We start from the raw sequence: 27,311 nt of genomic DNA on the forward strand, positions 1-27,311 counted from the left end.
CTGAATCTCTGATTCTGGAGGTCAGAGAATCAATCTGGACTATAAATGTCAGACAGTGACATATAAATTATAACCGAGGTCGTGGGAGTAGATGAAGATAAGAATATGCAAAAAGGAGAAAATGGTCTTAAGGACCCCAAGATTTAATGGCAGAAAGCAAGAGCCTTACTTTCTTTTATATCCTCTAGCCATTGAATTATCCCTCCTTTCAAATATTAATCTCTCTCCTGTTCTCCAGGTTCAATTCCTTCCTTCCTTTCATTCAGGTCCTTTTACCACTTGTCTAGAGTTGGTTTCTAGTACCTTTATTTTCGGTCTCTCTCAACTACAAAAGTCTACCCTTGAATTTCTGTCACCCCCCTCCAGCCACTCTCACTCCACCTCACAGTAAAGTTTTCTAAAATGGTCTACTTTTATGGAATATTCAACTGTAATGGCCATTCAATTCTAAATACAATTATATGACTTTTCAGTTTACTACTTATCAAATCTGCCCTTAACAAAGCAAAAATAAACCCATTATTACTAAATCAAATAACCACTTTCCAATGCTTATTTTATTTTCTGTTCTTCTGTCCAGCTTTTAAATTTTATGTTCCCCAAAACTTATTCCTAGTTTTTTTCTTCTCATTCTAAAGTATACATTTCTTTAGTGGGTTTATCCATTCCCTGGGGTAAAGTTCCACCATGTATTAATAAATTTCAAATCTGTTTCATCTAGAGACACCTCTTTTCACATAGCCCACAGTATGTTGGGTATTCCCCCAGATACTCCAAGGTTCTTCCGATTGAACACATTAAAAAAAGACAACTCATTTTATGATCTCCCATTCCCTAAAATAATGAACATAACTACAAAATCCTGCTGTTCCTTCTTAATTCTTTATCCTCTGGCACCCACAAAGCTGTTCAAAGCAGACACCTGTTAACCATGCTTCATTCCTCCTGCCAACCTTTCTTGATCATATCAATTCTAGACCTTATAGTCACTTTTTTTTTCCCACTGCTTTTAGAAGGAGGAACATTGATGCAAGAGAAACATCCATTGTATGCATCTTGTATGCGCCCAAAACAGGGATTGCACACATCCAGACCAGGAACGAATCCACAACCTAGGTATGTGCCCAGACTTGGAACTGAACCTGCAAGCCTTCAGTTACCAGACCAGGAGTGTCAAACTCATTTTTACGGGGGCGGGGGGTGGGGTGGGTAATGCACATCAGCCTCGCACTTGCCTTCAAAGGGCTGAATGTAATTTTAGGACTGTATAAATGTAACTACTCCTTAACTAGGGGAAAGGAGCTCAGCATTGCCACAGGGTAGAAACAGGGTGCAGGGCTGGATTTGGCCCGCGGGCCTTGTGTTTGCCACCTGTGTACCAGACAATGCTCCAACAGAGTCACACCAGCCACAGCAACCCCTTATAGTAGTCTCTTAATTCATTCCATTCTCTTTATCCCATTTACACTTTCAGATGATCCATTTCCTTCCAGCATATGTTTAGTCAGAACATAACAATCAAATATAATTTTGTCATTACTTAAAACTTTTCATTGATTTCTCATTTCCTATTGTCCCTAAAAGGGAAAAAAATTCACAACCTTAAGAAAAATCAGTTAAACCTTCTTCAGTCTCCTCTTCTCTTAGCACTGTGTATAAATCATGAGAACTACTTGCACAGAAGCAATGAGAGCTGATTTACTGAAGGAACAGTTTTTCCATTCTCTGTAATAGCTTCCATGAATTCTCTACAATGCTTACATCACCTAAACATCCTTTGACACTCAGTTTAAGCTTCCTGCTCAGGGGAAACTTTCCAAAGCTCCTCTTAGCCCAAACTAGGTATCTACATCTGTCCTCCAGAGTACTTACTGCATGCGTTATTATTCTATTTACCCATGTACCTCCCCCAACTGTGTACTCAAGGAGGACATATACTAACTGTTCTTTCTCCTGTAACCTGAGCACTTAGCACATCCCCTGGGGTTAATTGTTATTAATCACTAACACCACACCTAAACATATACCCTTTTAGCTCTTCACTTCTACAAATACTTCATTTATCCCAATGTCTTATATTCAACCTACACACTGGTAAATTCAAATACTTGGGATTATTTGCTTTGAGAGCAAAGATTTTATCTTTTGTAAAAAAATTAAGATAGATTAAATTCATTTATTTTATGATAATGTTATAATACACCAAAGGATAGTCTAATTTCAGGAATTCCTTGCTGTGCATACATGTCATGCTTCCCAAACTCTATCTGAAGTTGAAAATCGGTTGAAAAACAATTCTTCAGTTCTAGTAATAAGGCAAACAAAGCATCATACTATCACCTTTAGAAAACTAACGGGTAAACAGAGTAATAGACAAGGTAATATGAAGCAAAAACAACCTATTTAAGAAATCAGTATTTGCCTTGACTAGCTCACTTGGCTGGATGCCATCTCACAAAGCAAAAAAGTTGTCGGTTCCCTGGTCAGGACACTTGCCCTAGTCATAGGTTCTGTCCCTGACTAGAGGCAAGAATGAAAGGCAGGTGAGTAACATTTGTCACATCCATGTTTCACTCCCTCTCTTCTCCCTCTTTTCCTCTCTCTCTTAAAAATAAATCTTTTTAAAAAATCGGTATTTAAGAGCAACAAAAATATCTAAGATATTATTATTCAATGAACTGCTTTGTAGATTTTTCTTTTGCTCTTCTTCGCACTTATTAAAGGATAAAATTAGTACATACTACAAGTGCTATTCTCTCTTCTAATATGTTAATCTTACCTCCCCCAAATGAGAACATTTTCACTTCAGTAGGCCTAAAGTGACAAGATTAGGTCTAGAAAGACGCTATGCACTCAACAGCTGTTTACTAAATGATTTAGTTTACAGATTTATACTGGCACGGTGAAAGTATCTAAACCTTTTCAGGTGACATATAGCAACGTGGATTTTTTTTCCTTAAGATTTTTCTTTAGAAAACAAACAAAAAAAATAAAGAAAAAGATCTACCCAAATGAAAAACTCGCTATTTAGCAATACTAATTTAGATTTATCAAACAGAATTTGCCAAGGAGTTTTAATGGGTTACTGAGATTTAAAACAATTCAATGGCAAGAACTGCAATGAGGTTTGGATGTATTTTGAAAGTATCAGACATCACTGTCAAAACCAGTCAGAACTTTGTAGAATAGGCATGATTTGGGAGCCTTTTTTAGTTTAACCATGCCAATCATGGATGCTTTTAAGTATCACTCCCCCACACACAAAGACACACACATACTCAATATTCAGAAAAAATTTAAATCTGAAGACGCAGCTCTAAATTACGCTGTCCCCCGCACATAATATTCCTATTCCAATAAGAAAGCTCTCAATTCGGAGTTCACTAGGAAAAAAAAAAGTCCATATACATCTAATTTTTACCAGGGTTTTTTTGGAAAAAAAAAAAAAAACCCAAGTATTTTGTTATTTGACGGTGCCTTAACAGCAAACGACAATTAAATGTGTGAAGAAGGTTGTCAGCGTAACACTTGTCATTCACACCGCTTATGGAAAAGCACTCCAAGACTTACAGAAACACTAATTAAAATTAACGAAAGCCTTCTCACAGGGACTTGTCGGAGAAGCATCTTCGGTCATTTACTCTCTGAATCATACATAGGTAAACCAAATCGCTTCCAAGCTCCAGTTTTCACTCCAAGGTCTAAATCCAGTCCACCTCGCACTGACAAACTGAATTCGGATGCTCAGTAAATAATTCATTAAGGTGAGTTCCCGTTCCTTCAATATAACACAACTATTTTTTTAAAGAAAGGCTTGACAGGGGAGACAGAATGAATTTTTAATCAGAAGGAAAAGAGAAGGGGAACTGTATCTTTACTCTTTACAAACGAGTCTAGGTGGAAAACCCTAATGGTAGCTGCTTGCTACGTCGCTCCACCAACCATATCTTTAACTCGTCATGCATGAAGACACTGAAAACGAAAGCAACGTGGAACGACGATACCCACCTCCGGCCCCAAAGAAACACGAAAGACACTAACCCAGGACTCAGGTGGGCCTTCTCACCTGGGTCCTGCAGACGTCCACCGTCCTTACGTAAGCGCACTTTTCAGCAATACGCCTTGCGATTGGTAGGCTCCAGACTGAGCTTTCAGTTCTATTGGCTGCAAGAGCCGCAAGGAGGCGGGAGTTTGGGGCTGGCTGTGACAGGCTCGCCGCTTGAGAGCCCAGAGTTTCTATTGGATCTCCGCGAGAAGCGCCAAGATGGCGACAGTGGAGTCCTGCGGCTCCGGCACCGCCAGTACTGGGTCTGTAACGGCGGCAGCAGCCAGCAAAAACGTCACCAGTTTCCAGAGGAAGGGTCCTAGAGCCAGCGGTACCGACAGCGGCGGCTCTCGACTGGTGTCTATTGCAGGCACACGACCGTCGGTGCGGAACGGACAGCTGCTGGTATCAACCGGGCTCCCAGCCCTGGACCAGCTCTTAGGTCGGTTCAGAACTGAGATCTGGGCTCAACAGAGGGAAAACTTGGGGAGGGGACTTCTTGGGGGAGCTGCCCTGACCCCCACATCTCTCTGTGGCCCCTTAGACCTCGGACCTGGAGAGCACAGTCTGGTCTGATAGAGATGGATGGGAGGAGTTGTTGCGTGGAGACGTGTAAATGCTGTTAACTAAACCTGTTCTAGCGTCCCCACCCCCCACCCCCCTTCCTCCTCTGGTTCCTGCCCACCAGCCTTTTTCTAGATTACGACGGGATCCCGTGTGCTTTTACCTTGGTCAAGGGGGATTATTCATATTTGGAGACGGTTTGGCTTTCATCTCTAGAATCCCCACCTGGTCTCCCGCCAACCCTAGGTAGTTCGTGGTTTGGGTTAACCCTGCAGAAGTTTATATCATTGTGAGAGCTAGGTTTCGTTATAAAATGCTGGGGGGAAAGTAACCTCCCGTCTTTCACTGCCAGGCAAGAATTCTTACCTACCGGCTCTGAATCTTTTAACAAACCGTATTGGCTTTAAGAGAATGGATATTGAAGGTTTATGTAAATCCAAAGTAGCTACAGCCTATTGACAGCCTTACCCATATCTGCATCTGCGTTAAATACGTATATCTGCTTTGGTTAGATTCTTTTTCTCTGTATTCTTTGCTTCCAGTAGTTACATTCCAAACGATATGTTCCAAGTTCACATTTTAACGAGAAACACACGTGCAGTTCCTAGTCTTTTCTGTATAATCCCTGGAATTTTTTATGACAAGCCTGTTATGGATGTGCTTGTTTTGTAACTGTTCTATTGAAAGGATTGGCCAGATTGGATTGGGAGGACAGAGCTTACATGTTAATAAAGATTGTAAATTAGTTAATTCCTATCTCAATGCTGCATCATTAAAAACGGTCCATTTGTATTTCATAACTTTTTAGTAGTATATGATATGTGTTAGTTAAATCTTGTACACTTCATGAAATATTTAAAATGCCATTGCTTGTTCTTGTACTTCACTTGACACTTTATCTCTGTAATTCCTATGTCCCCACCCCACTCCAAGGGTTAATGCAAAGGAAAGTGACAAGACAAGGAACCTGTGGGAGAGAATATGGTCTCTTGGCCTATTATTTCATGTCCTTAACTGGATCCTGGTTATTTCTTTGTAAATTTATGTCTTTTTACCTAATTGTGTCAGGTCTGTTGCCTTCCTAAATTGCATGGCCCTATAAATAAAAGTGATTCAAAATATCTAGTTAGTAAATGTTTATCTCACATTTTTCCCTTGTGAACCTTGGAAGCTGTTTCAAGTTTTAAGTTCAAATACAGGATCATGCCCGAGTGTGATTTTATATATATATATATATATATATATATATATATATATATATATATATAAAATGATATAAAATGGGTGATTACATATATTTTATATATACTCATGTGTGTGTAAATTCAATTGTGTATATAATTTTACTCACTTGATCCTGAAACTCTCCAAACAAAAGGGTCACATTCCCCATGTTATACCTTCAATTCCTCATTAGAATAACAAAATGTGTGTAGCACAGTTGCTGTTAGAAGATTTTCAGTAAGTTCTTGATTGAAAGAAAAATAACATGCAGGAGAAAAAAACTGGACAAGAAATTATGAAACATGTAGGATGGAGCTCTAAAAACAGACTCAGAGGTTAAGTGACATGAACAGTCACGAAAACAGTGAAAGCCTGGGTGTGTAATCAGGTTGCAGATATAGTCATCTGCCAATGCTACAGCTATTTCACATTTTTTAGAACTCCTTTCAAGTGGTTTTAACCACTTACTGGACCTGGGACTAATGATTTACCTATAGTCCCTTAAAGCACCCACCAAAAAGGTAACCCAAAGCAACTTCCTCATGTATTTCTACAGTGATATAAACTTGAGCTGTAATTTCAAAAATTTCCAGATTTGCTTGGGGATGGGAACTCCAATATTTGACTGTGACAAGCTTTTTGCTAAAAATCAGTGTTCATTAAGATGATTAAAGTAAGTATCTGTTTTTGGATATTTTGAAATATTTTTACACATATATAGTTAATTCTCAGAGTGCAAAGAAGTAGAAGTTAGTTACTACACTTAGATTAATAAATATCTGCAGAAATATTTTAGTTGTTAACTTCTTAATGACATGTTTGTATTTTGATGTTCTATTTTGTATGGCCCTGTGGAGCCAACCCTTTACATTTGTTTATCATTAAAACAATATTTGAAAGTGAAACATTTGCTTGGTAATATGTATATACATAGCTATAAGCAAAACATTAGGTTGTTACTCAAATGTTATTTGACTCAGATTGTGACAAGCCTAATATGACCGTATTGTGAGAAAATGTAACAAGTAGGATGTTACAATATTAGGATGATGAAACTATACTGTGACATTGTGATTGTTGCCAAAATATGTATTAAACGATTACTGTGTAACAAGTAAATACCGTATTGTCACTGCCATTTAGTGCAGTGATATTTTACTACTACCACTGTGACATCATTGTAATTTTAAGCATAGCTGCAAAGTATACTTAAAAGCTATCACACAGGCTAATTGAATGTTAGTCATTTAATGATACGCTCATATTCCCATTGCTTACTGCAAAAGCAAAGTATTTTATAAATTTGAGAATTCCCTATATCCACATCTTTTAAACATGATCTAATCATATTAAATATTTTTGTTCTGGCAACTTAATTTTGTTAGATATTGATATACATTTCCCGAGTGAACTACTTTTAATTTTTTCAGGTTCTGAGATTTCTTAATCCAGTTTCTGAACCCTGCTCTTCCAGGAAATTTGTATTGTTGTTTGATGATACTATTTGTAAATAATCCATTGTTCCTCCAGGAATTTCCAAAGAGAGATTATAGTGGATAAAATATTCTTGCAGAATCTCTTTTCCTAGCATATAAAGTATAGTATTTTATGATCATGTTGTCTGGGGGAATTATCACCCAGCCCCATCCTTCAGAAAGATACTTGAAGGAAAGATGACTTCAGACTTGACTGGATTAACCTCTTTGCTGTTTAAAATTTACTAAACTTTGGCAGTCAAGTGAATGGCAGATAAGGATTTGGGGTATATAATATCCAGGAAAACTATTCCAAAGAAGCTTGATGGTAGCTGCCATTTTCAACACTGATGTCAAAAAATAAATACTGGTGAGCTTATGTCCTTTACTGTGTCTTACTCTAGAGGGGTGGAGAAGTACACTGAGTTTAGACTATAGAATAATCCTAGTTATAATATTTTAGCAACTAAAATCTGCAGCTTGTTCCTTTGCATTTTTACATAGCATTATTTCATGTGATTTAATTTACAAAACCATTGTCACTGTTCATAGCATTTTCTGTTTTAATTCCTATATTTGCCCAGCCAATAATTGTGATAATCTAGAATTGTCGGGATGTTTATACCCCTAGAGAGAGAAGAAAAAGTAGATTATTAGTGAAATAACTGCAATTTAATTTGAGGTATGGCATTCAGTACTTAAGGAAGGAAAGGATATGAAATTGCTTTTTATATTGTGTGTTCCCTAAAATGCCTTTCTATAATTTTAAGCAAAACTTGAACTTATTCTTTTATAGAGAGTACTGGGAAGGACTTTGTATAACTCAGCATTATCTTTCCTGTTTTCCCTTTTATTTTCTCTGACTTTGAAAAAGGAGATGCCCTTATTGTAAATAAGGTGTTACTTCTCAGCCTTCATATTCTAATATATTAATTTGACCTTATTTACCCCAAATTAATAGCTTAGAGTTTTCTTTTAGGAAGTGTGGGGATTGAATATTTTTTCTTTAAAATAAAATACTAATTTAATTTTCTAACTTTACACAAAATTAAAAAATCTTTTTCCTCCTATTTTAAAAGCCATAAAATAGGAAGATAATGGTACTTAATTGCAAGATCTTAAATTTTCTTATAATGTTTTTAAAGCATTAGATTTTTTCCAGTTTAAAGACAAAAGACCATCATTTTTAATGTAAAACCTTGATGAAATTAATATTTTAAAATATCAAACTCGAAGAGATCTTCAAGCTTTCAAACTTATGTAATCTTACATTTAGATATAACATTCTACCACCTGTATTTTTAGTAAGCTGAAAATACATATGTTTCTAAACAAGGTCTAGAAGTAAAACCAAGTGTTTATTTGCTTAATGACTTAGAAAGTGTCTCCGTAATTTCTGTAAGATATGGTTAAAGGGGAGAGGAAGTGGTAAAAAAAAAGATCATTTTACTTCATTGTATGTTTTATCATAAAATAACATGATTGCTTATTTACCTTGTTATTTACCTGTCAAACATTTTAGTGGACTATAGAGAAAAATATTTCTATTTTAATTGGAAACTATAACTGAAAATTGTGTTGCTTTTGAAGTTAGATAAAATTATTAATGGGTTACTGGTTTTAAAGATACATGTATTAAAAGCCAGTTTGGGTTGAATATGTTGTGTCAGAGTATCCTGTTGTGTTTAGTTAGTTAAACTTACAAGTTTTTGGTGGGGACATGACTACACACTTATTCAAACTTACTCTAGTTTAAAATATAGATAGAATTTAAGCATATCAAGTGAAGTATACCAAAATACCTTATATGGAGGTATTTTGGAGAAATATGGTTTTGTCATGCTAAAATCAATTTTGGAAGACTAAAGGTACTTTGCTGCTATGTATGTGTTAATCATTTTACTTCATATGCATAGAATAAAAGCTTCATTTAAAAATAATTAATAAGGTAGAGTCATCTTATTCCCATGACCAACCTTCAAAGTGACCACCCCTTACTAGAACCAATTTTAATTCAAGTCCAATGAATTTACATAATAGAGGGGGGGAAACCGAAATGGCAGTTTTGTAAGAGAAGTCCTGGTGGGATATTAATTTGATTGATGAGAGTCACTGAACTGTCTCCCATTTATTTTTTTGTTTTAAGTAATGTTATACTTTCCAAACATTAGAATTTTCATGTACCTGAGATTTTAAAAATTTGAGAGGTGGTTTCCGAATTATCAGGAACAGTAGATTGTACCATTCTTACAGAAAATTACTTCTGTAGCATGGCCTGATTTACTGTTAAGGTGATCATCTTTTGTAAAGCAACAACATGCTTTCAGTGATTCATTCTAATCAGAAAATTGCCAGAATGGTCAGGGTAGCACTCGCTGAGCACCTCCCTGGGCTGCACACCTGAACTAGGCTCACTGCATTGGACCGGGAAACTGCTCCTGGGTCTGTTCTCATCATCCCACCGTGAATGACATTCACAGAGTGTCGTTAATTCTCTAAGTATTCCTTTACACCAAGCCTCAGGTGTTTATGTAAATCCCAAATTTGAGAAGACATGAATGTAGACCCGGGAAAGTTTTATTTAAATCTACATCCTTCCTATGAGAAATAGTTTAAGGAAAAAAGACAACTATTTTTCATAGTACCTGCTTAAGACTAGACTCTGCAGTGTCTGTTTATGTTTATATTTCATCTCCTTAAATATACACAAAACAGTGATTAGGTAGGTAAATGTTTATTTCTGCCTTTCGAGGAAAGTGGGGAAAGAAGGACTTGGAAAGTGTAATTTGAAATGTTCCAAATGGATTAAAAAGTTAGTGGTATGTCTACATGTAGTTTGTATGTAGCACGGAGTGTACAGATATGCATTTCACCTAATCTTGTCCCAAAGGAAACCTTTCGTTCTGATCCTTTATGGCTGTTCTTATCATATATACTTCAGTTTATATTAAACTTTTAATTTGAAGAGCATTGGAAGTTATCCTATGTATGGCTTTAACTGGTACAATGAAGGAACTTATCTAAGTATGAAAGTAAATGCTATATATTTAGTCCTATAACAAATCCAATTAAACATAAAAATATTTAAAGGTACTGGTTTCTTTTTTTATTGTTTTCCTCTGTATATCAATTAGGAATGTTGTACTATGGTTATAAAGTTGCCAAATATTACATTGTATTCTATGTGACATGTACGTTACCAGGTTTAAAATTCTTCGAAAGTGTAACATTTATGCTACTTACAAAGCAAAAAATAAACTTTATCCAAGGAACTTTTCATACTGTTTTTCTATGAAACATTTTTCAGTACAAAACTTTTGGGGGACCCTGGCTGGTGTGATTCAGTGGATTGGGTGCCAGCCTGTGAACCAGAGGGTCACCTGTTCGATTCCCAGTCAGGGCACACACCTAGATTGTGGGCCAGGTCCCAGTATGGGCACAAGAGGCAACCACACATTGATGTTTCTGTCTCTCTTTCCCCTTCCCTCTCCCTAAAAATAAATAAATAAAATCATTTTTAAAAAAAAGCTTGGGGGTGTATTTCTTTTTAGTGTTCTAATGTTTCTTTGATAATTGTGTGCTTCCTGCCCCTGCAAAACACCAAAACATTCTAATGACCTTGTCTTCAATTGTCCAACGATGTTGAGTCATTTCTTTTTCTTTCAATGTGTATTCTATTATAACAGTATTTGTGTATGAGTACATTTGAAGACTATTTAGACATGTACAGGTGAGACACATCTGTTCTGCCTGCAGACAGTGCTTGGTGCACTGGTGGGCTCTGTGACAGGTCCCCTATCTTGGTACCTCAGGGCTGGGGACCAGTGTGGTCTACAGCAAATGAATTCCTAACACAATCCTGACTCTTCTCAGGCATGAGCTTTCTTGTGTGTTAGTATGATAAGGCCATTTTGCAGCTCAGAACGCAGAAGCGTCAAGAGCTATATTAACTGCCCAAAACAGGAAACTAGTGATGAGATTACGAGTTAGGACCCCAAAGCCCGTGTTTTTTTTATTTAAATTGAGTTGATTGGGGTGACATTGGTTAATGAAATTACAGGGGTTTCAAGTGTACAGTTCTGTAACAGCATCTGTTCATGGTACTGTGTGCTCACCACCCCGAGTCAAGTCTTCTGTCACTACTTGTCCCCCACTTCCCCCTCTGCCTCTGCCCCCCTGGAACAGTGAGTAGTTTTTTTTGAAATTATACTTTAAGTACATTCCATATTTTTGCTTTAAAGTGAACTTGTGTTTGTGACATTAATTACAAATAATACTTTACAAATGTTTTCAAACAAAATAGTCGAACATTGTATCTGGTGTGCTTCTGGTTTCTTAAAGCTTGATTTTAAATTGATTTTTGATTACTCATTATTGAATTACATGTTCATGATATTTAAAAGAACATGCCCTAGTAGTATTGAAAATTTATTTTTGTGGTTGTGACATTTTTGTTTGAAATAACAAAAAAATGTTTATTTTAAATTCTAAGCATAGAACATGTCCAGTCTTTGTGTATATTATTCATAATGAAAAAAGAATCACTTAATTATCAAAGGTTTTTCTCTCCAAGGCTTATTAGAGTTGAGGATAAATAGGGAGTTTCTAGTATAATAACCTTTATTTTCTTTGTTATACTCCTATAGTAGTTAAGTTACTGTGCACATTTAGGTCTTGGCTACTGAGTTAATTTATTAATTGCTAAATATTATTAGAATGGTTAACCACAGTTATGTTGAATGCTGCATGGTCCCATCACAGGAGAATGGAGGCTTATACAGGATATTATGAAAGTAATTGTAATGTGTAGAGTGTAATTACATATAATATATAATTATTTCATAATAGCACCTTAAGCAAAGTATTGCAAAGGTAATTAAAATGTTGTTTTCAACAGCAATTTTAAAGTTATTGGAAACCTGTCCTTTTTAAGGCTTAACTTTTATGCTAAAAGTAATGTGAAAATGCAAATTAATTAATTATTCTTGGTTTTGTTTTATTTCAGGAGGAGGTTTGGCTGTTGGAACAGTTCTTCTGATCGGTTCGTATAGGACACATACTTGCTCTTCCTGGTCATTTTTGTATATAATGATTTTGTTGTATATAATGATTTTGGAGGGTTTTCTTATTCTGAAAATAACTGCGAGAATTAAGGTAAAATAAAGAGGAATTGCCTTATTTTAATTTAAATTAAACTTGAAATAAATTAGGCAAGTATATCTCATAGTGCAGCTCTTACAATTTAAAAATATTCACAGGGAATTGTCTTCCATTTTTTAAAAGAAGACTAAAGTTAATGCCAATTGATATTTGGGAAGTTGATTTGATAATAAGTCCATTTTATATATCTCAGATTTTTATCATTGTCTTTTTGTTGAAAGAAAAGTAATAGAGTGATAAATCATATTTTTGTTCACCTTCAAAGATACAATGGTTTTTATTTAAATATACATTCATAATCCTATTTGTCTTATTTTTTTAGTTTAGAGTAGAGAATCTTGGTATTGAAATAAACCTTGGCAGTTACATAATCAAAGCTCCCATCTAGCTACCAGTCACTTTTCCATAGTGTTTAATTCATCTACCTGAAACAGCTTTTTGTCCCTAGTTTTGCGCTCTGATATAATATCTACTCCTTCACTTGACACTCTTTTTTTTTATTTTTAGACATGACACTCTTAACATATTTGAAAATAGCTATTTTTTTACCTCAAATCCTCTAAATTTCTAAACATAGATTTGTTTGAGTGAGGCATGTTAAATTGTGTGAGACATTATTAAATTCCTTTCTGAAAAGGTTATACCATTTTATACTTCAGTCAGCAGTTATGAGAATAACAGTTTACCCTCACTTTTGAATATACACACACACACATATATATATGTAAAACTAATTTATATTTTAGAGGGGAAGAGAGGGAGAGAAAATCACTGTGTGAGAGATACATCGGTTGGCGGCCTCTCATATGCCCCTAACTGGGGACCCAGCCTGCAATCCAGGCATGTGCCCTGATTGGGAATCGAACTGGCAACCTCTTAGTTCACAGGCTGGAACTCAATCCACTGAGCAACACCAGCCAGGGGATAGATCTGTTTATTATTATTACATTTTATCTTTGGTTCTAGCTGATACAGGGAAATGCCATTAATTTTTGTACATCAATCTATAACAGCAGCTTTTGTATAGTTCATAGAGTCACTTGAATTTTATAAGTAGGCCATCATCTTCTGCACACATTAACAAAGTTATTTCATAACAGATTTTGGTACCTTGGAAATGAGTGCTTCCATTACAAATACCTTAAAAAATGGGGGTGGCTTTGGAACCAGGCAATGGGCAAAGCCTAGAAGGATTATGAGGAGCATATTAGAGAAAGTCTAAATCACTATAAACAGACTTTTAATAGAAACTTGTACTTTAAGGATGCTGCCAATGAAGGCAAAAAGGAAGTGAGGTCCATGTTACTAAAAGCTGAAGGAAAAGAGATCCTTGTTATTAGGGTCAGAAAGCCTCGTGACTTTGTTGTCTGCAGTTACATGGAAACAGAGCGCTTTCCTAGAGGGCTTAGTGATCTGGCTAAGGAGATTTCTTCTGTAATAGGTAGGCAATGAGGAATAAACTCAAGCATAACTGAAACACAGTAACAGATTACTTTAAAAATATATTCTTGATGAAATGTCAGTTTACCAAAACATTATGCTAGGTATTCAATAACTATTTGTTAAATTAATGATTAAATAAAAGGATATAAGTTATAAAGCAAAGGCCTTGCCTTTAAAGTCTTTATTTAGAGCTGTTTCTTTGAATCTTTTCAGTATTATGTATGCTCTACTAGGAACTTCTATATGTATAATTTTTTAAATATGCATAACTTGGGAATATTTAGTTTTTTCATCATTAGCTTATTTATAAAACCTTAACACAAACTTTATAAGCATTTTTGCATTTCTTTGTAAGATTAGATTAGTAGATGGAGTCTTCTGGGTTCTCTGCTTTTCATTCCCAAGTCAATACGACTTGTACAGTGGATGAAATCTGCCTTAAGAAATAAATAGTTTTCCCTGCCTACTGTGGCTCAGTTGGTTGGAGCATCATCCTGTAAACTGAAAGGCCACTGGGTTTGATTCCCAGTCAGGAACTGATTGATGTTTCCCTCCTTCTGTATCTCCCTCCCTTTCTCCTGCCATAAAAATCAGTAAGCATGTCTTCAGGTGAAAATTAAAAAAAATTAAAAATTCTAAACATAAACTAAATATAGAGATTAACATCAGTGGTTAGGAGCTTAAGGCATGACTATATTGCTTATCACTCAAAGATTTTTTTTAATTCCAAAAAAGAAAATGTAAACATGAAGATGATTTGCATTAATAAATTTTTACTATGGATTTTCAATTTTAACCATTTTCTCTTGAAATACATTACTTATTAACCAAGACAGTTCTGCTCACATGTAAATGTGTACATGCTCGTGAGTTTGGGATTGCAGAGTAGTGTATTTACACTACTATGGACACTAGAGATAGTGAGCACTGCCAGGAAACCCCAGGTAGGTGCACAGTAGACCTTCTGAGTACAACGGGATAAGTTAAAATGACGCATAAAAGGCCATTCTCTGAGGCGTAAATTGAAGCACTAAGGGATGCCTACATTTACCTTGAAAATCAAAGGTAGACTTTTTTTGAAAACATGTTTTATTCTCTAGGACTGGAATGGGCGTTGAGACTTTTGTTAAATTTAAACTGTTTTCTGACATTCGGGTGCATGGGTAAATGTGGAACACCTGAAAAGTGTCAAAAGCGAAGGAATGGCATAGCGTTTGCACAGTTGTTTTTAAAAAAGATCTTTATCTGTTTGTAGAAATACTGAGCATCATAAAGCTTCAGAATTTGTTGGTAATTAAAATACAAGTTATGTGACATTTAAGAATGCATTATTTTTAAATTAATCTCTACAATCTCTATAATCTCTACAATCTCTATAATCTCTATTAATTATATAATTTTAGTTCCAGAAAAAGATAAAGTATGGTAGTAAACAATCAGAACTACTTATGATTGCACTTTTATACCACTTATCTATTGGTGTATAACAGTATTACTGCAAACTTAGCAGCTTAAAGACAGCACACATTTATTATCTGACAGTTCCTACGGGTCAGGAGTCCAGGCACAGCTAGCTGGGTCCTTTGCAAGCCAGCAGTTAAGGTGTCTGCCAGGGCTGGGTTCTCATCCGAACGCTCGGCCTCGGAGGGTCTGCTTCGGAGCTCATGTGCTGTTGTCTGCAATTCGGGTCCTTGCTGGTTGTCAACGGGAGGCTGTACTGCAAGGGCAGGTCACAGAATGGTGTCTTTTTTCTCTGGAACTAGTGAGGGAGAACATCTCTCAGCAAGGCAGATGTTGTAGTCTCATGTAGCAAAAATGGCATCCCTGTCATTTTTAACATGCCCTGTTCTCTTGGTTAGGAGCCAGTCACAGGTTCTACCCACACTCAAGGACAGGAAATACATGACGGCATGAATACCAGGAACTTGTTAAAAGGCTGAAATAAGATAGACTTGTATAAGTGCAGAAAGTATAAAGCCACTGACCTTTTGTTCTGAAGTACTGAAGCATTTACAGTGTGCTTAACACTGTTAGGTAGTGGAAATTTTGGTTTTGCCCATTGTGGACTTTAACTGGATGTTACGGCACATGAAATAACTATGAACGGTACATATATAATGCACAGATATTTAGGCAGCTATAAGGTATGGACAAGGCTTAAGTTCTCCCTTATGTTCCTTTGCTTCAGTCCATTTTTTTACTGCAGCCAGATGAACTTTCTGATATGAAACTCAGACCATGATATATACTTGCTTAAAACCTTTCTGTGCTCTCTGTTGTTCTCTACTTAAGGTGAGGCCCAAGCTCCTTAACATAGACTGTAAGGCCTTTAATGATCTGCATGGCCGATTCACTTTAGCCTATCTTTTCCCATCCTCCCACCTCTTCCCTCAAGCTTTTAATTCCAACCCAGCCCCAACCTCTTACCTCTCTTCAGGCCTTTGCTTCAGGCCTTTCTTTCTGCGTCATTTTTCCTCTTTTCCTAACTCTGAATCATTCTTTTGGTCTCCACTTAGGTATGTCTTCCAGAACGTCTTCCTTAACTGTTGCTTTTCTTCTCCTCACATTTACTTAGTATTCCTTCTGCATACTTCTATAGTATTTTTTAAGGTTTTATTTATTTGTATTTAAAGAGAGGGGAAGGGAGGGAGAAAGAGAGGGACAGAAACATCAGTGGGTGGTTGCCTCTCACGTACTGCCTACTGGGGACCTGGCCTGCCACCCAGGCATGTGCCCTGACTGGGATTCAGACTGATGACTGTTTGGTTTGAAGGCTAGCACTCAATCTACTGAGCCATACCAGCCAGGCATAGAGTGTTCTTTTCCTTATCATGGTGCATACAATACCTGGTCATATATCTTATTCAATAGACTGTAAGCTCTGTGATCATGGGAAACATGTAAGGGTACAGTAAATAAATGGGTGCATGAATTAATTAGTCATTTGAAAGCCTGGTCAGAAACTAGTTTTTAAATATATTTTATTGGTTATGCCATTACAGTTGTTCTGTTTCCCCTGCTTCATTCCCCTCCACCCCACACACAGTCTCCCACCCACATTCCCCCGCTTTAGTTCATGTCCATGTGTCATAAGTTCTTTAGCTTCTACATTTCCCATACTATTCTTGCCCTCCCCCTGTCTATTTTCTACCTATGGTCTGTGTTACTTATTCTCTGTACCTTCTCCCCCCCTCTCCTCCTCCCACTCCCCTGTTGCTAACCCTCCATGTGATCTCCATTTCTGTGGCTCCACTCCTGATCTAGCTGTCCACTTAATTTGCTTTTGTTTTAGGTGTAGTTGTTAATAACTATGAGTTTGCTGTCCTTTCACTGCTCATATTTTTATCTTCTTTTTCTTAGATAAGTCCCTTTAACATTTCATAAATTAAGGGCTTGGTGATGATGAACTCCTTGAACTTGAGCTTATCTGAGAAGCACTTTATCTGCCCTCCCATTCTAAATGAAAGCTTTGCTGAATAGAGCAATGTTGGATGTAGGTCCTTGCCTTTCCTTCCTTGGAATACTTCTTTCCAGCTCCTTCTTGCCTGTAAAGTCTCTTTTGAGAAATCAGCTGACAGTCTGATGGGAACTCCTTTGTAGGTGACTGTCTCCTTATCTCTTGCTGCTTCTAGAATTCTCCCCTTCATTTTAATCTTGGGTAATGTAATTATGATGTGCCTTGGTGTGTTCTTCCTTGGGTCTACCTTCTTTGGGACTCTCTGAGCTTCCTGGACTTCCTGGATGTCTATTTCCTTGCCAGATCGGGGAAGTTCTGCTTTATTATTTATTCAAATAAGTTTGCCACTTGTTGCTGTTCCTTTTCCCCTTCTGGTACTGCTATGGTTCGGATGTTGAATGTTTAAAGATGTCCTGGAAGTTCCTGGGACATCTTTGTTTCTTCCTTCTTTTCTATTTGGTTATTTGTTTCTTCCTTCTGGTCCACTCCATTGATTTGAGCCCCAGTTTTCTTTCCATCACTTTGGTTCCCTGTGCATTTTACTTCATTTCATTTAGGGTAGCCTTCATTTTTAAATCTAATTTGCAACCAAAATGAACCAGGTCTGTAAGCATCCTGATCACCAGTGTTTTGAATTGTGCATCTGATAGGTTGGCTATCTCTCGGTCACTTAAAAGTATTGGTTCTGGGGCTTTGATTTGTTCTTCCATTTGAGCCATAATTTTTTGGCCTGTTCGTACCTGGTAAGTATGAGGGGCAGAGCCTTAGGTGTTCACCAGGGTAGGGCAACCCAGTCACTGGGTTATGACGCTGTAGGTGGGGACAGAGTCAGAGAGGGAACAGTGGTGCTTGCTCTGCTCTCTCTCAGATTTCAGTCCTCTCTGCCACTTCCCACAAGCAAATTGGGCCCTTCTGGTGTTGGTTCCTGGGTGGGTGGGCTTGCTTACATCCTGGGACCCTGTGGGTCTCTCCAGTGAACTCTCCTGTGAGGCTGGGAATCTCTCCTGGCACCTCAACCCCCACAAGTGTTTACAGTCAGTGCTTTTAGGCTTTATTTCCCGTTGCTGGGGCCCTGGGTCTCCGGGTCTGTCTCACTGCCTGTTTTTTGCCTGGTTTATCTGCACGTGAAAGTGTGACCACGGTCAGCCAACCACCTTGCACCCTCACTGAGTCTGCTCGTTTCCTCCCCACTCCTAGGACCGCCAACCACCACATATTCCTGCCACGACCCCTCTCCACCAGCCGTTGACTCTGCCCCTCTTACCGGTCTGGATGAACGGTTCGTTGTTGGACTTCCATACAGTTCAATTTTTTGTCTGTTCTGGTTGTGTTTTTGTTTCTAAATCTTTGTTGTTCTGAAATTTGGTTGTGCAAGGAAGCACAGTGTTACCACCTATGTTTCCATCTCAGCCGGAAGTCAGAAATTATTTTTAAAGATTTATTTATTTATTATTTATTATTATTTATTATTTTTAGAGAGGGGAAGGGAGGAAGAAAGAGATGGAGAGAAACATCAATGTATAGTCCCCTACTAGGGACTTGACCCACAACCCAGGTATATGCCCTGACTGGGAATCAAACTGGTGACCCTTTGATTCTCAGGCCAGCACTCAATCCACTGAGCCACACCAGCCAGGGTTAAAAGCTATTTATAGTAGTAAGATAGAGGCAGTCGTGGAGTATTTTGAGCGTAAAGACATATTATGGAGGCTATACTGCAGGAATAAAGTGAAAACTTGAATTGATGGAAATACCCATTGTCCTGATCTAAACATGAGATGATGTTTGCTACTACACTTTTAAAACTTTAATCACAAATATACTACCATATTTTGACGGGATAACTACACTGCCTAACTTTCTATTTCTGCATTTTATTATATATATTATACTGTAATTGTTTTACTGTACTTACACTACTCTGATATGAAATGCCATTTCCCTACACTTTTGATTGATTTCTATTTCTCTGCTATAAAAATGTGTGGGGGATAGAGAGACAGGAGGTAGAATGGTCCCCAGATTTCAGGACTCAGAAAGTTGGAGTTAATACCATTAGGTAAGTCAGGAAAGGAGGAGAATGAACAGATACTGAGGTAAAGTAGTAAGTGCAATTCAAACTAATGAACTTTATGTTCCAAGTAGTTCTACCTAGTAGGCAGTTGAATATTTGGATAATAAATTTAGGCTAGAGAAAAATGCTTGGCATGTCTCATATTATTTAACTAATGTCTTTTAAAACATATTTTTGGATGAAATTATATGCATGTATTAGAATGCCCAGGTTTATGAGACCCTTGAGACAAACTTTAATGGATCTCTTAATTCCCTGATATTACATGCAGATTTGTGTATGGCTGTGTGTATTTTTAGAGTAGCATATATAACTTGCACCAGATTCTTAGAGTGATCTGGGACTCCAAATGAGTCTAAGAACAACCATAGTTAAAGGGAAAGCAAGCCAAAAATCTAAAGCCTGGGTACACTATTATTTAAGAGATAGATAAAGGAGAAACAAGCCCATGAAAGAGGTTAAGGTCCTAGCCTCTGGACTCAGATGCCCAGATTGAGATCATGCTTCTGCTGTTTCCTAGCCCTATCACCTTAAACAAGCTGCTAACATTCTCTGTGCCTTAGTTTCTTTACCTATAAGATAGAGATTAATAACATTGATCTTCTAAAGTTATTATGAGGATTAAATGAGCTAATGCATGAGAAGTGCCTTGCACTGTTTAACATAGTTCCTGGTCAATGAGATTAGTTACTTACTGTTTTTAGTAGGATATTGAGTTCCTCAGGATCGAGGACTAGCCCAGCGTGAGGAAAAGAAGACAAAGGTTTTAGTTCCCCCTTTCCCACAATTGGAGTTAGGTACCTCTTTGCCGGCCCAGTGAACTAGCACGGCTGCTTCCTCATAATTCTACCACCATCACTGCCTTACCAGGCAACACAGCAAGGATTGGAAGGAGCAGGAGTGCAGCATTGGTAGTAAAAAGTGACCCCTCACTCAATCAAGTAGGAGGGTACAACTCCAAGAACATTAGTCATAGATGTTGAGGATGCTTGCAAAACACAGACTGGCATTTTCGTTTCCCAGTGGATTGCTTACTGAACTTCTGAACCTGCAAGTCTCCTAGTGAGTAGTACGTGTTGTGCTTCCCAAGTCTGATGCAGAAAGGGGAGAGGAGGCCTGCTCGAAAAAATGGTGTAAACATCTGAAATAATGATAGTGATAACTAACATTTCCAGAGACGAAATTGAATATGAATAGGCCAGCCCCTCAAAACCCCACATTCTGCCCCTTCGAATGGTGTTTTAGTGGCAGATGGGACCAGAATGAAACAGAGCACTACCCACGAAAACCTCACGGATCACGTGCGTGGAAACCAGCACAACTCCATAGGCTACAAGCAGCAGGTTTGACTAGACCACATCAGAGTGAGGCTGTGGACATCTCTCTGCCTACAGCAGAGAGCTAGTTATGTAGGTTGATTTCCACTGCTTTTCCCCTCTCCCGCTTTCCCAATTACATAACTGGGACTTGGAGAGACAGCGTGGGGGAAGAGGTACTTTAGAGCTTTTTCCCCCTTAGACCTCCTCTGCCACATTGAGACCTTCAAGCCACACGCATAGTCTGCACTTTGGGTGGAAGAAAAGCTTTGCATTAAATGTTAAAGTTGTATATTTGACTATTAAATGTGAAGTTGTATATTCTGAGTTTTGGTCATTGGAACCAGTGGTGAGAAAATCAAGGAATCAGCTGTAGATGTCATTAAGAGATGAGAAAAGGAAGATTTTCACAGCATCGTGGAAAGTAATGACTGGAAAAAAGAAATAAAACCACTTCATGTTTTTATACTAAAGAACTGAGTGCTGTATATAAACTGTTTACACATATAGAATAAAGATTGGCTAAAGAAACAGCAAAACTGAGAGCAAGAAGTGTCTTAACAGGGCCTATGGGTTGGGACGGAACGTGCACTTCCAACAAGAAAATTGTCCACGCTAATAACTACATTAAATAAATGAAGTACGATGAAGATTTAAAAGTGTCCAAGAAATTGGATAATCAGGAAGTCATTGCTGACTTTGAGAACAGTCTCAGGGGAATGATAGGAGCAGCTCATTCGGATCCTGAAATAGGGAAACAAGCCTACTCCTGTTCTTTCTCTCCTCTGGGCTTCATCCTGCCCCTTGGGGGCCTAATGAGCAAGGGTAATTCCATTTCCATATGACAGCCTATCAAATACGTGAGGACAGCTCCGTTGCATCCCGTGGGTCTCTTTTCCTTCCAACTAAATATCTCATTTCTCGTGCTCGTAAGTCCCTTTACCACCCTGGCCAAACCTTTCTGAAGATACATCAGTTTGTGTAAATACCCAGATGAAGTCTATTACTGTCAGTCTAGGCGACCACTAGAGACATGAGGACAGTCATCTCCCGACCTAGGAACTGGACTGTTAATTCCAGCCAGACTGCATTTGCTTGTTGGCAGTTCCGTCACATCGTTATCATTCCTGCTCGCCCAGTGTTATGGGGATTCACCAAATAGATTCGTTAAATGCGTATTTTACAACCTCAAAATCTGTTTCACAAAATTGGCAATTTTTAGCTTGACAATCCCTAACTAGGTGATGTTTCTCCAATTATTTTTTGTGCCTCATATTGGAGTCTTTGAAAAACACGGAGTTCACAGCTATCATGGTGTGTGTGCCTGGGTTAGGGTGTGCTTTCAGCAAACCACAGTAGATCTGGCTGACTTGCAAGACAAAGATAGATTTTTGTTTGTTGTTCTTTTCCTGAATTAATTCTACTAATATTTACTAGATGGTATACTATGTGCCCAGGACTAGGGTTTTACCAATAAGAAGCATTCTCTGCCCTGAGATCTTGTAGCTTGGTGAGAAAATTTCACTCATGTATATTAACTGCTACTATAGGAGTTAACACGATGCTTCAGACCACTGTGATCATCTCACCCAGCCTTGGGAAAAGCTTCTCCAAAAAATGGGGCCACCTGTTCTGGGTCTGGGAGAATTTAAGGGAGTAAGCTAGCCAAAAGGCCAAGTAATGTAGGCAATAGTCCAAGGTTAAGATGCAGTATGACAACTGACTAGAGGTAGTAATGTAAGCTATGAGTATACATGAGATCAGTAGGGACTGTATGGAGATAAGAAAAAAGTCAAAACCTTCTTCATTTTAGAGATAGATAGAAAAAAGAGGAACTCTGCCATTTAGTTTAGTTGCTTATTGTCACTCCTCACTAATGAGAAATCGCCCAGTGTTTTTTTATTGGCTACTACTAAGTTTCACTATTATATGCAATATGTGTCTAATATAGTTGAGCAGTGAGAAACCACTGAAAGGTGTTAAATAGGGAAGTGGCACGATGCTCGGGTTTGTCTTTGTAAGGCAACTACTATAGAGAAGGAAGATTACAGTGGGTGCAAAGAAATAAGTTAGAGGCCATTGCAGTTTACTAGGCAAGAGTTGTTGGTAGCAACATGTTGGTATGGAGGGAAGTGATTAATTTTCAGAAATACTTTGAAAAGAAATTTAACAGAACTTTACAGACGAGCCAAGGAGTGGGTTGGCGAGAGAGAGAAGAGGTTTCAAGAATAAATCCTAATTTTCTAAAAACTGAAAGAGAATCTCATTTTGTGGAAGGAAATAATGTTACAATGTTTAATTTGGTCGAGTGGAATTTGAAGCACCTGTGCTTCTATATTTAATAGCAACAAAAGCCTGACTGAGTAAATTATGGTACATATATGTACTGGAATATTGTGCAGACTTATACATGATAGTTACAAGACTGAGCATCTGAGATTAAGTAAAAAAGTAGGATTCAAAATTCAACAATGATAATGACCATGTAAGAAGACATCCACAGAACAAGTACTAGAAGGAATTATAACAAAATTTAGCAGTCATTTTATAAGGGCGCAGATGATTGGTGAATTTAAAAAAGATCATGTTTTTCATGTTGTGAAAATATCAACCTTAGAAATGAAAATTTTTAATATCAGGTATGTTACTTACATCACTGATTTACAATGACCTTGGTTTATATGATTGCTTCTGTAAACTGACTTAAAGGTAACTTTAAGATAAAATTAATTCTTTTTTTAAATATGACTTTCTATTTTGTTGTAACATAGAGTGTAAATTCTTAGTTACATAAAATGCACATTTTTCCCAGTGTGATACCTCTGTGAATCAATGGACAGTGCCTGCCACCTTGTCACCACACCCACGTTTGTGTCTAGTGTCTCCACCTGTCAGCTGTAAGCAGCACAGAGACACAGTGAAAGCATTTTTCTTTTCCTTTACACAAAAAAACCTCATGAAATGCTCCTAAGTCTACATGAAGCCCATTTCGTGTCTTTTAGTTTTGTAGATATTAACTTTCACTTCTGATGAGGATAGTAGTAAAGAACTAACTGTATTCTTTAACATATGAAATTAAACTTCATATAAACTATATTTTTGATCATGGATCAGCTCTAATACACTGTGTTGAGAAGATTTATAAACAAGTTACCACCTGGTGTTTTAGTAATAACTTAGGAAACCAACTTCATTTACTGAATTGTAATTGACACACAATGGATTCATTTTAAGTGTAGATTTTAGGGAGTTTTGGCCCATTGTGTACTCACCCAACCACCACAATTAAGAACATACAGTAACCAGAGGGGAAGGGGAAGGGGATAAAGGGGGGAAGGGGGAGAGGTTTTCAGGAACACGTATAAGGGACACATGGACAACACCAAAGGGGTTGGGAGGTGAGGATAGCTGGGGTTGGAGGGATGGTGGGAGGAAAATGGAGACAACTGTACTTGAACAACAATAAAAAATGAATAAAAAAGGAATAAGTGTAGAGCTAGTTTATGCACATATTTTGTTAAAGTTATCCAAAATATTTCATGCTCTTGGAATCAACTGTAAATAGAATTTTTTAAATTTTAGTTTTTAGTACTTGTTACTAGTTTTTAGAAGTACAGTAGATTTTTATGTTTTGACTTTCCGTGCTACAACCAGATAAACTTGACTTGCTCATCCTACAAGTTTTTTGGTATATTCCTTAAGATGTCCTACATGAGTGATAGTGTCTGCATGTGAAAACTGATTTACTTTGTTTTCCAATCTGTGTGCCTTTCGATTCTTTTTCATAGCTCATTAGATGGCTGAGACCTTCTGAAAGGTATTGATTAGAAGTGTTGAGAGTGGATATTTTTTTCATTGTTCCCAGTCTCAGGAAAAAAGTATTCCATTTTACCATTCTGTTTTCTATACATTTATGTTATGTTTAATGTGTTACCTGTTTTTATTTTTTGCTAGTTTAAGGATTATTTTCATATGTGTTTATGAGGCATATTAGTCTGTAGCTTTCTTTTCCTGTGATGTCTTGGTCTAGTTTTGGTATCCAGGTTTAATGGCGTTATAAAATGAGTTCTGAAGTGTTTTCTTTCCACCCTTTTTTTAGGAAAGAGTGTTTGTAGGGTTGATATAATTTCTTCCTTAAACGGTCTGTAGTTTTTTAAAGTCAATGTCTAGCTTAGGTTTCAGAATAATAGTGGACATATAAAGTGAGTTGAGAACAGTTTCTCAGTTTGTTTGCTTTTTTTTTTTTAGTTTGTTTAAGATTAGTATATCTAACATAAATATTTGCTTGAGTTTACTAGTAAAGCTTCCTGTGCCTAAAGTTTTTGTGCATGGGTGGAGATGGTAACTTTTATTATGAATTTAATGTTGGTTTCCTACTTCTTTTGTCATACTTGATTATCTGCATCCTTCAAGGAATTTTTTCATTTCTCCTAGTTGTGAAATTTTTTGACTTAAGTTCATAGTACTTATTTTGATGCTTTCAATGTTTGTAAGATCTTTGATGAAATCTACTTCATTCTCAGTTCTGATAATTTGTGTTTTTTCTCTTTTTTCATTTGATCAGCCTAGGCGGGGATTTATCCATGAGGTTTACTGATCTTTTCATAAACCAGCTCAGTGTCATATTCCTGTCTTTCTCTCTCTGTTTGGTCCAAGTTTTCATTAGTTGATTTTTTCTAGTTACTATTTCTTTACATCTTCTTTTTTTTGAATTTTTAGGACCTTATCATGTAGCTTATTAAAATGAAACTTAGCTCATTGATTTGACCTATTTTATATTCTAATTAAGAGCTTAAAGCTATACATTTTCTTTATGGTCAGCTCTAGCTATTTCTCAAAACTTTTTATATTGTATTTTTATAACCATGTAGTTCAAAATATCTTCTAATTTTCTTTTTTATTGCTTTTTAATCTGTAGTTACTTAGAAATGCGTACTTAGATTTTAAGATATTTGGAGTTTTCTAGCTATCTTTTTATTATTGAATTCTAATTGTATTTCATCATAATTTGAAAATATACTCTAAGAGTTTAATGTTTTAAAGTACATGGAGACTTGTTTATTGGATTAACATATGGTTTATGGTGCAAATTCTAGATGCATTTACAAAAAAAGAATGTTTTTCTGTAACTGGTGTAATCAGATTAAGGTGGTTGATGAGGTTGTTCATATTTTCTATTTTCATAATGATTTTTCTCTGTAGTCTTTCTGTCAAATACTAAGAATATATGATAAAATCTCCAAATATAATTTACTTTTATCTTTTTTTAGTTGTCGATTTTTCTTTAAACAGTTGTCTTTTTTAAGAATTTCGAAGAAAAAATAATTTAGCTGCTTATGTGCATATATATAACTATGCACATACATGATCACAGTGTTTTATAATGTCCCATATATTTTTCAATATTTGTATTCTTTTTTCCTTCCTATAAATACAAATTACCATGTTGTGTCACTTTCTTTTAGCTTTTAATGATCTGTACTGCACGTCTGCTGTTGAAAATTGCCTCAGTTTTCACCTCAGTTTTTTATTATGTTTTGTGAACTTACAAATTTTGATTAAGTTGTGTTTGTTTTTCAGCTCTTTGAATATATAACTACCATTTCTTATGACCTTCACTGTTCTGGGTGAGAAGTCAGTGTTAATCATATTGCCCTACCCCTGTGTGACACACCATATTCCCCTGCTGCTTCCAAGGTTTACTTTCTATCCTTGGGATTCAGAAAGTCAAATATGACTTTCTTTGCATTTACCCTAGTACAGGTTTCTTGTGCTTTTTCGGGTCTGTAACTGAATGCTCTCATCATATTTGGGAAAATTTTAGCCATATTTTGGCCATCGCTTCTTAAAATATCATTCCTGCTTATCTCTCTTTCTGAATGTCTGAGACTCCAATTAAACATTGGTCGGACTTCTCTATATTGCTCCTCACGTCTCTGGAGTTCTATTTAGCTTTCTTAATTTTCTCCTCTGTGATTTTCAAATTGCAAAATTTCTGTTGATCTGCCTTCGGGTTTGTTCTTTTATTTTCCCTTCCTCTATCTTTAATCTACTCATGAGATCACCATGTACAGTTTTTACTTAAAGATCATGATTTTAAGCTCTAAATTTTCTATCTGGTTTGCTTTTATAATTTTCATTTCTGTTAATATTTTTCTGTTTACTTATTAATACCATATTTTAAAATATCTATGATACATTTTTGTTAATTCTTTGAACATATTTATAACTTCTTTGAAGTCTTTGTCTTTTAAATCCAACTTTTGAGGCCATTTGGAATCAGTTTCTTGGGATTGTGTTTTCTTTAATATGGGTCATAGTAATTTTTGGTTGAAATCTGCACATTATAAATTATGCATTGTAACGATTCTAAATTCCATTATGTTCTTTTGAGGAGTCCTAGTTTTTTGTTTTAATAGATACTTAACTTGCCTGAGCTTAAATTATTTACTCTCACTTAAGTATACTCTACAGCAGATAATATCTCTACCCATTTTTTCACCTTTCAAATGTTGCTTTTTCAGCCTTGTCAGACAGGATAATTCATTGCAAT

The 27,311-nt window shown here is 36.7% G+C and overlaps 2 protein-coding genes across 6 annotated transcripts in view; one reads left to right on the forward strand and one right to left on the reverse strand.

Annotated features, from left to right (window-relative positions):
• Window positions 1-4,147, reverse strand: part of IMMP1L (inner mitochondrial membrane peptidase subunit 1) — a 56,427-nt gene extending 52,280 nt beyond the window's left edge. For 2 of the 5 annotated variants that reach the window (XM_037040442.1, XM_037040445.1), the window contains exon 1: window positions 4,009-4,113. The gene's annotated coding sequence lies outside the window, so the exon portion shown is untranslated. Of the gene's footprint in view, window positions 1-4,008 lie in introns of all 5 variants that reach the window. The other 3 variants (XM_037040444.1, XM_037040443.1, XM_037040446.1) reach the window with 3 other exon arrangements.
• A 94-nt stretch (window positions 4,148-4,241) lies between these two features.
• Window positions 4,242-27,311, forward strand: part of ELP4 (elongator acetyltransferase complex subunit 4) — a 204,774-nt gene continuing 181,704 nt past the window's right edge. Inside the window, exons 1-2 of the mRNA XM_037040441.1 lie at window positions 4,242-4,487; window positions 12,314-12,349. Of these exons, the coding sequence (XP_036896336.1) occupies window positions 4,265-4,487; window positions 12,314-12,349 (259 nt within the window). The 5' untranslated portion in view covers window positions 4,242-4,264. The remainder of the gene's footprint in view (window positions 4,488-12,313; window positions 12,350-27,311) is intronic.

The sequence above is a fragment of the Sturnira hondurensis genome, unplaced genomic scaffold, assembly GCF_014824575.4.
Source record: "Sturnira hondurensis isolate 20B ecotype Veracruz unplaced genomic scaffold, ASM1482457v3 Scaffold0002638, whole genome shotgun sequence".
NCBI lineage: Eukaryota > Metazoa > Chordata > Mammalia > Chiroptera > Phyllostomidae > Sturnira > Sturnira hondurensis.